Raw genomic sequence first — 9977 nt, 5'->3', positions numbered from 1 at the left:
TTTTCCTCTTCCTTTTGATTGAAGATTAAAGGAGTAAGGGATTAAGGTATTTAATTTATACTGGTAATTTATTTTGGGGAGAAGGGGCATGAAGGTAGGTAAACAGGCCTATAATTGAACAATTTCAGTGAGCTATGTACATATATATAAAATGACCTTGTGTTAGATATTCTGAAGATTTTGAGGGTAAGTCAAATGTCATTAGTGAACTTCAACAGATTAATTCCTCAGTTACACTGGATTTTATAAAATATTTGAAATAGATGGCTGACTAGAATTAAGAAACACTTTTTCTTCATTTTAATCCATATTACATGCATTTTATCATTATATTTTGGTGCTATCTGAGGTGCCAATTTTTTTGTTTTGTTTTTTTAAAGATTTTATTTATTTATTTGAGAGAGAGAGAATGAGAGAGAGCACATGAGAGGGGTTAGGGTCAGAGGGAGAAGCAGACTCCCTGCCAAGCAGGGAGCCCGATGTGGGACTCGATCCAGGGACTCCAGGATCATGACGTGAGCCGAAGGCAGTTGCTTAACCAACTGAGCCACCCAGGTGCCCTGAGGTGTCAATTTTCCACCAAATAGAAAAACGCATGCCATTTTCTATAGGTGATTCTTGTAATTCAGGGAAGATTTAGGCACATTTCTAATGAAATAACATCAAATTGATGGAGGAGAGGGTGATGGGGAAGAAATCCCCTTCAAGAGCTGACTACAAAGAGTAAAGAGTTTGTGTGATTATCTTCACAAGTGTCTAAAGCAAGATCTTAACAGTGCCTGGCATATTTTAGGGTGCTCAATGATAGCTCTTATTACAGATTTGACAGTAGTAAGAGAGAATTCTGTATAATAGAAAGAGTTCCATCAAATCCCATTTACTTTAATGCAAAAAGACATTTGCATATTGTATACCAAAACTGTTTTTCACAGGTGAGTGAAATTGAAATCACTATATCTCAACTATATTCTTTTTGCTGTAGTTTATTTTCTAACGCAAAACTGAGGAACCATTTCTTTCTCTACTGTACTTTCATTCCTTCCCCAGTAAAACATGTATATATATATATATATACATACACACATAAATATGTTTATTTATGTTTATAAACTTGTCAAACTTGTATATATAAAATATATAAATGTATAAATATATAAAACATGTAATCAATTCTTAAAATGTCAGTAAAAGCAAATTGATAAACGTCTGGTTTTTGTACCTGACTTGGCATCCCCTCCCCTTTTAAACAATTCATTTGGTATAAACACATATAATCAAATGAATTCACTCAAAGTGCCTTTAATGATTGCCTCCACTGCCATTACATTCTCTAAGCCTGTCAGATTTCCAGTTAACTAATGCACCATTTAAACCCTTGGTAACTAGGAAATGTTCCAGTTCAGCCAGCTTGTATTCCACGATCCTGAGGTTTGCCAATATTCGCTTCTGCATGGTTATGATGTGTGGGGAATTAATTAAGATATCCTGAGAGAGGCTGTTGACTGAAAGACTCTTATCAGTATTGCTCTTAGTTGACCCAGTAGAAGAGGTTGGTCTTACTAGTGCAAGAGAAGTCGAATTTGATGACATTTCACCAACGCTGCTCTGTAAGGGAAGGAAATTATACACATGTAGTTTATTGAGTTTAACAATTTCCAAATACAGTTGACCTTTGAACAAGGTGTGGGGGGGTTAAAGGCATCGATTCTCTGTGCAGTCAAAAACCCATGTATAACTTCTGACTCTCCCAAAACTTAACTACTAATAGCCTACTCTTGACCAGAAGCCTTACAGAAAACACTCGATTAACACCTATCTTATATATGTATTATATACTGTATTTTTACAATAAAGTAAGCTAGAGAAAAGAAAATGTTATTAAGAAAATAATAAGGAAGAGAAAATACATTTGCTGTACTGTAACAAAAAAAGAGAGAAAGTAAAGACCCACGGAGTTCAAACCTATGTTGTTCAAGGGTCTACTGTACTGCCAACTGACATGCTTAGTCTCGGTTACCAAAATAAACTGATTGTCCTCCCCTAAGAATTAGAGATTGAAAACCAACAATGTTGATTTTGGAAATACGCTCTTCCCAAACACTGAAAACATATATATCTATATGAAAGTAGCCTTTAAATATCAAAATGTCATATCTTTGACTTACATTTCTTAGACAGAAAAGTAGGTCTATACCTGGACCCTGATCCTTATCTAAAAGGATCACTAAAGATCTAAAGTCACTTGCAGCTTTCAGTATCACCAGGAAACCCACATTTTGACCTGAATTATTTGTGAAAGCCCAAATACCTGCCATACAGATGACTGAAACCAGGGGAGAAAGAGGCAAACAAACCTAAGGAGTAGTAGAAACCAGAGAAGAGAGAGAAGGTACAGATTCCTAAAACAGGAGGTGGTGGTGGAGCGGGCACTTTCAGCTCTACTTTTCAAGTGGGTGAAAAGCTGACCACATACTCAGTGACTTGGGGCTTTTCACAGCAGACCACAGCTGCCCAGTCATTGGTCAATAAGAAAGAAGCGTTGGGGGTAAACATCTGGGGCTCTTGCAAGAGAAGAGGAATGAAATGACCTTCTCTTACTCTTATTTTACTATTTTAGTATCGTTCTACTCTCTCAGACACACACCTCCCATCCATGAACCACCTCACTTCATCTAATTCCAATTTCTCTTACACACTGTACCTGCAAGCGGCTTTTCCAGAAGACAAACAGAAAAGCACACAGAATGCCGCTCAGTAGAAGCAACAGCATGCTCATGTTTCCTCTTCCGCCTCTTTCTCTCGGGCACGGAGGCACTCGGCTGGCAGTTGGGAAGCAGGGGGACACTAGTCACCCGGACTAGGCAAGTCACGGGCCACGATGATAAGCATCCCACACTGCCTGGTGCAGCTGGAAGACGTTGCCGCTTCCGGCTTTATATACTGCAAAGGGCGTGTGACGTCACAATCGAGCACCTACGTGAGGGCGCTATGTCACAATCTGATGACGTAAGACCCAGAAGCAGGCGGCGTGACATCGGCCTACTTGGTTGCGGTGTCGGGTCGTTAGAGACGGAGGTGAGAGACACCCGGGGCGCTCGGGATTTCCAGGAAGCTGAAACACTGTAGAAATAGACTCTAAGTTCATCGGCTAAATACAAGATTTAATTTAAAAGTGCTCGTCCCTCCTTTTTTTCTCTTTTAAGTTATCTTTGTCCTTGCTGCAACCACTCCATTATTCATTTCAAAAACAAGTTCAGAAACAAGACGGAAATGTACTGTGAAAAGTAGTTACCCACAAACCCTATGAGTCCTTGCCAGAAACCTCCTCCACAGTCCCATTGCTGTTTTAGGATTCACTTTAACCCTATTCACATTGGGCTAATTATATACATTTGTGTCACTGTACAGCTTAAAAAGTAATTCCAGAGACATTCTCCCACATAATTCTCACAATAATTTTGTGCTATAGGTATTTTTAATACCGTGTCTACTTTCAGAAATGCAGAAACAGGTCAGGTATTAAGTAAACTCATTTGAAACTAGCAGCAAAAGCAGGACTCGAATCCACAGAGTTGAGTCCTGAGATAAACTCCCCCATCCCCATCCTCAGGAGCGCTACCCGTACTTGCTGACTTGTGAGCATCGAGTATTTAATATTTTCCACTCAAGGAATTGAACAGTATATTTGGATTAATATTAATGAGAGGTAAAAGATACAGGAATCATTGTACTCAACAGGAAATGTTCGAGAAATTTGGATAGATGTCCAAGATGACACTGAACTAAAAATTCAGAACTAAAAACAATGGCCAGGGTAATCTCAACATGAGTGGCAAACTACAACCCCTAACTGCTTGGGGAAATGACTCACATCTTCATATAAATAGGAAAGAAAGGAATTATTTATAAATTTTGCACATCAAACTTATTTCCCAATGATGAGTTCAAAGCTTAAAGATTTATTTATTCAACAAGTATGTAATAAACACTCATGTAAAGGGTGTTTACACTGTGATATATTCTGGGGATATGATTATGAGTGAAAATAAGGTCTCTTCACCTGGAATGTGCACTGTGGTGTGAGAGATGGACATTAATCAAACACCCACAGAAATGAATGTAAAAGTGCTAATGAGATAAGTGGTAGCAAGAAGTACATGGTGGCACAGGAGCTTCTCATAGGATATGGGATATAAAGGAGAATGACGCTCCTGGTGTTACGGCTTATTCAACTAGATGGATAAGAAATAACCACGTGTAGGATTAGTAATCATGAATTTGGTGTTGGACATGTTGAGTTTGAGGTGACATTGAGACATGAAATAGTTGAGCTCAGGGAGATAATTGAAGACATAAATTTGTGAGGCATCTGCATATACATGATAATTGAAGCTCTAGATATGGAAGAAATTCCCTCATGTCAGTTTAGGACATACAAACAAAGAATAGAGCATGGAAGGATTTCAATATTTACTGGCTGGGTAATAACACTTCCTCTGGTATGTTATTGTGGTTATGTTGACATCTAACTTTCTTGCTTCGTCAAATAAAATGGAGTGCAGCCCAGTATCATTGTCTCTAACAAAAGCATTTTGAATTTTGATCTTACTGGTATCCAAGGGAACACTACAAAGACCTTTGAAAATATTCTCATCAAGCACATTAGACTACTCTTGCTAACCATTGACTTTTTCATTTATTTTTTTTATTACAGTATAATATACAAAACATAGAATTAACATTTTAAACAATTTTAAGGGCACACTTCTGTGGCTTTAAGTACACTCACAGGGTTGTGCAACCCATCACCACCATCCATGTCCAAAACTTTTTCATCTTCCCCAACTGAAAATCTATACTCATTAAACACTAAATTCCTATTCTCCCCTCCACTCGGCCCCTAGAAACTACCATTTTTCTTTCTGTTTTTACAGATTTAGATAGAATAGTTACCTCATAGGAGTAGAATGACACAATATTTGTCATGTTGTGACTGGCTTATTTCATGTAACATAATGTCTTCAAGTTTCATCCATATTGCAGCATGTGTAGGAATTTTATTCCTTTTCAGGGCTGGATAATATTTCACAGTATATATATACCACTTTTTTTTACCCATTTATCCATCGATGGACACTATGTTGCTTCTACCTTTTGGTTATTGTAAATAATGCTGCTATGAACATGGGTTATTTGTATGTTTTAGATAACAGTCCTTTATAAGATATGTCTTTTGCAAATGTTTGCCCCCAGTCTGTGGCTTGTGTTTTTACTTTCTGGACAAAGTCTTTCACAGAGCAGAAATGTTTAATTTTAAGGAAATCCAACTTACCAATGCTTTCTTTCATGAGTAGGTCCTTTGGTGTTATGTCTAAAAGTTATCACCAAACCCAGGGTCATCTAGATCTCTTCAAATTAACAACTCTTAGTTTGGGTTTTTTTTCCCCCCTATTGTTTTGATATTCTCTATTTCCTTTATTTCTGCTCTAACATCTATTATTTTCATCTTTCTGCTAACATTGAATTTAGTTTGTTCTTTTTCTAGTTCTGTTATTGTTCCTAAAAATAGCTGAATGCATGTTTCTCTCAAGTTCACGTGAAAACATTCTTCAGGATAGACTATATGTTAGGCCACAAAACAAGTCTTTTTTTAAAGATTTTATTTATTTATTCATGAGAGACAGAGAGTCAGGGGCAGAGGGAGAAGCAGGCTCCCCGCGGAGCAGGGAGCCCGATGCGGGGCTTGATCCCAGGACCCTAGGATCACGATCTGAGCCAAAGGCAGATGCTTAACCAACCGAGCCACCCAGGTGCTCAAAACAAGTCCTAATAAATGCAAAAATATTGAATCATACAAAGTATCTTTTCCAGTCACAATGGATGAAACTGGAAATCAACAGCAGAAGGAAAACTGGTCAATTCACAAATCTGTGGCAATTAAACAACACACTTTTAAACAACCAATGGGTCAAAGAAGAAATTAGAAAGGAAATTAGAAACTATCTTGATGCAAATGCGAATGAAAATACAATACACTAAAACTTATGGGATGCAACAAAATCAGTGCTGAGCAGGAAATTGATAGGTTTAAATGCTTTCTTTTAAAAAAAGGACTTAAATCAACAACTTAGGGGCACCTGTGTGGCTCAGTCGGTTAAGCGTCTGCCCTTGGCTCAGGTCATGATCCCAGGGTCCTGGGACTGAGCCCCGTGTTGTGTTCCCTGCTCAGCAGGGAGCCTGCTTCTCCCTTTCTCTCTCCCTCTGCCTCTCCCCCTGCTTGTGCTCGCATTCTCTCTCTCTCAAATAAATAAATAAAATCTTAAAAAAAAAGGACACTAGAGAGTAACTCAAAGCCATATGAAAATATAAAGACTTCTAGTAAAAGCAAATGCATGGGCAAATGTAAAAAAAAAAAAAAAACCACAGTATTATAGTGATTTTGGTTTGTAACTCCACTTGCTATTTTCTACAGAATTTAGAGAGAAAAAATCATAAAAAATAATTATAAATCTATGTAAGTGGGTATCCAATATATAAAAGATATAATTTGTGACATCAATAACATAAAGTGGAAGCAGGAAGCAGAATTGTAAAAGAGTGAAGTTTATGCATGTAATTGAAGTTAATTTGGTATCAATTAAGACAGATAATCATAACTTTAGGATGTTATATGGAACCCCTATGATAACCACAATAAAATATCTATCGAATACACACAAAAGGAAATAAGAAAACAATCAAAATGCATCACTACAAAAAACCGAACTAAAGATAAAGGCGGTAAGCAGTCATGGAGAAAAAGAAGGACAAAAACACTAAAAGAGGTAGAAAAAACAAAAAATAAATAAAGTGATAAAAGCAAATGCTTCCCCACCAGTAATTACTTTTAGAGAGAGAGAGAATGCGAGCACAAGCAGGGGGAGAGGCAGAGGGAGAGAGAAAGGGAGAAGCAGACTCTCTGCTGAGCAGGGAGCCCATGCGGGGCTCTATCCCAGGACCCTGGGATCATGACCTGAGCTGAAGGCAGACGCTTAACTGACTGAGCCACCCAGGCGCCCCTCCTTTTAGTATTTCTTTTAGCATTACTTATTAATATTATTTTTTTGAGGGGGGAGGGGCAGAGAGAAAGGGAGAGAGAGAATCTCAAGCAGGTGCCGCACCCAGCGTGGAGCCTGACATGGGGCTTGATCCCGTGACCCTGAGAGCATGACCTGAGTGGAAATCAAGAGTCAAGAGTTGGACACTTAACTGGCTCAGCCACCCAGGTGCCCCTCTTTAGCATTTCTATTTGTAATGAACTCTTCCCGATTTTGTTTGTCTGGAAATGTTTTAATTTCTCCCTTATTATTGACAGACGTATTTGCTGGATGTAGAATTCTCAGCTGACAGTTTATTTCTTTCTCACTGCCTTCTGGCCTGCAAGGTCTCTGCTGGGAAATCCACCCATAATCTTATTGGGGATTTCTTGTACATGATGTGTCATTTTTCTCTTGCTATTTTCACTATTCCTTCTTTGGCTTTCAGTAGTTTAATTATAATGGTGTCAGGGTAGGACTCTTTAGTGGAATTGTTAAGATTCTTGGGTTTGTATATTCACATATTACCTTAAATTTGAGAAATTTTCTGTCATTATTTCTTCAAATAAATTGTCTTCGCCTTTCTCTCTCTCTTTTCTGGGATTTCCCTAATGTGTGTATTGGTTCACTCCATTGTGTCCCATGAGTCCTTTAGGCTTTGTTCACTTTTCATCAGTCTTTTTTTCTTTTTACTCCTCAGACTCAATAATTTCTAATGTCCTTGCAATGACGTCGATGGAACTATGCTAAGTGAAATAAGTCAATCAGAGAAAGACAAGTATCATATGATCTCACTGATTTGTGGAATTTGAGAAACAAGGCAGAGGATCATAGGGGAAGGGAGGAAAAAATGAAACAAGATGAAACCAGAGAAGGAGACAAACCATAAGAGACTCTTAATCTCAGGAAACAAACTGAAGGTTGCTGGAGTGGAGGGGGGTGGGAGGGGTGCGGTGGCTGGGTGATGGACACTGGGGAGGGTATGTGCTATGGTGAGAGCTGTGAATTGTGTAAGACTGATGAATCACAGACCTGTACCCCTGAAACAAATAATACATTATATGTTAATAATTAAATAATTTCTAATGTCTTTAACTTTGATCCTTTTTTCTCCCTGTTTGAGTCTTCTTTTGAATCCCCCTCTAGTAAATTTTTCAATTCAGTTATTGTATTTTATAGCTCCAGAATCTGATACTTTATTATTTCTATCTTTGTTGATATTCTCATTTTGTTGATATATCTTTTTCCTGAATTCCTGTAGTTTTTGTCCATGCTCCCCTTTAGCTCTTTGAGCATATTTAAGATAGTTCTTTTAAAATGTTTGTGTAGTAAGTCTGATGCATATGTTCTTTAGGAATGATTACTGGAGATTTATTTTTTCCTTTGAATGGGCCACGTTTTCTTGTTTCTTTGTATGCTTTTTGATACCTTGCTGAGAATCGGGCATTTGGAAAAATGCCCACCTTTTCTAGTCTTTAAAGACTGACATAGAAGACCTTCACTATTTAGAGGGACCCTGAGCCTTGGGATCAGCCCTGGGTCTTCTCTGGGTGTGTGTTTTTTGTGAGTCTGTGTGTGTGCTTTTTAAATTTTTATTTCCCAGGGGCTTTTAAATGTCTCATTTCCCCAAAAGTCTCATGCAAGCTTCTTGGGGCCTTAGAAGTTCTATTGTATTCCTCTACTTAGAATCTCTGGCTCGCAGGCCTGCACCCCCCTATAGTGTTTGCATGCCAAGATACTCTCCATTGTCTCGCATGTGACTTCCAGACTGAGATCCAAAAGTTTCTGCTGTTCCTCAAGTGAGCTTTTAGTCAGGCAAGACATAAACCAGTCACTCCAACAGCCCAAGGACAGACCAAGTCCTTGTAAACAAGTTTCACTCTGCTTCTGCCCTATGGATGTAACCAGGAATTGGGCTGCTATTTTTCCAGCATGCGCCCATCAGGGAGGGGTGAGACAAGAGTGAGCAAAAAGGCTGCAAAATTTCCCACTAGTTTTCATGTGTTTTTTTTTTTTTTTTCTTGATTGGGCAATCAGTTGGTTGCTATAGATCTTTCATTGGTTTACGGAGTTCCTATAAAGTTAAATTTAGTCAATCTGTAGTTGTTTGATATCACCAGGGGGAAAAGAGGGCCTGGGGCCTGGGGTTTTCTTGTTCCGCCATCTTGTTGATATCACCCACTAACAACTGACTTTTAAAATACTACAACTGGGGCACCTGGGTGGCTCAGTTGGTTGAGCGACTGCCTTCGGCTCAGATCATGATCCTGGAGTCCCAGGATCGAGTCCTGCATCAGGCTCCCTGCTCGGCAGGGAGTCTGCTTCTCGCTCTGACCCTCCCCCCTTTCATGTGCTCTCTCTCTCATTCTCTTTCCCTCAAATAAATAAATAAAATCTTTAAAAAAAAATTACTACAACTGGAGGGGTGCCTGGGTGGCTTAGTCAGTTAAGCAGCTGTCTTTGGTTCAGGTCATGATCTCGGGGTCCTGGGATCAAGCCCAGTGTCAGGCTCCCTGCTTGGTGGGGAGTCTGCTTCTCCCTCTCTCTCTGTGCTCTCTCTCTCTCAAATAAGTAAATAAAATCTTTAAAAAACAAAAATAAAAATAAAATACAGCAACTGGAAAAAAATTAAATGAATAAATAAAATGTGACAACTGGTAGGAATAATTGAAAGTATAGAGTCCTGGGGCACTTGGGTGGCTCAGTTGGTTGGGCATCCGACTCTTGGTTTTGGCTCAGATCATGATCTCATGGGTCATGAGATGGAGCCCCACATCGAGCTCTGCACTCAGCAAGGTGTCTGCTTGAAAGATTCTCTCCCTCTACACCTCCCCACACCCTCTCTCTCTCTCAATAAGTAAATAAATAAATAAATCTTAAAAAAAAGTATGGAGTCTCTCC

At 38.8% G+C, this 9977-nt stretch overlaps 1 protein-coding gene across 1 annotated transcript; it reads right to left on the bottom strand.

Annotated features, from left to right (window-relative positions):
* Positions 1-1237: 1237 nt before the first annotated feature.
* CT83 (cancer/testis antigen 83) lies at positions 1238-2893 on the bottom strand. Its single transcript, XM_032391418.1, has 2 exons — positions 2702-2893; positions 1238-1605 (listed from the first exon to the last, which is right to left on the bottom strand). The coding sequence occupies exons 1-2, from the start codon at positions 2774-2776 to the stop codon at positions 1300-1302; spliced, it is 381 nt and encodes a 126-aa protein (XP_032247309.1). The 5' UTR covers positions 2777-2893; the 3' UTR covers positions 1238-1299.
* Between the last annotated feature and the right edge of the window lie 7084 nt (positions 2894-9977).

This window comes from Phoca vitulina, unplaced genomic scaffold (assembly GCF_004348235.1).
Source record: "Phoca vitulina isolate PV1807 unplaced genomic scaffold, GSC_HSeal_1.0 scaffold62, whole genome shotgun sequence".
Taxonomy (NCBI): Eukaryota; Metazoa; Chordata; class Mammalia; order Carnivora; family Phocidae; genus Phoca; species Phoca vitulina.
Note: the sequence above shows the minus strand (reverse complement) of the source record. Positions and strands in the feature narration are given on the sequence as shown.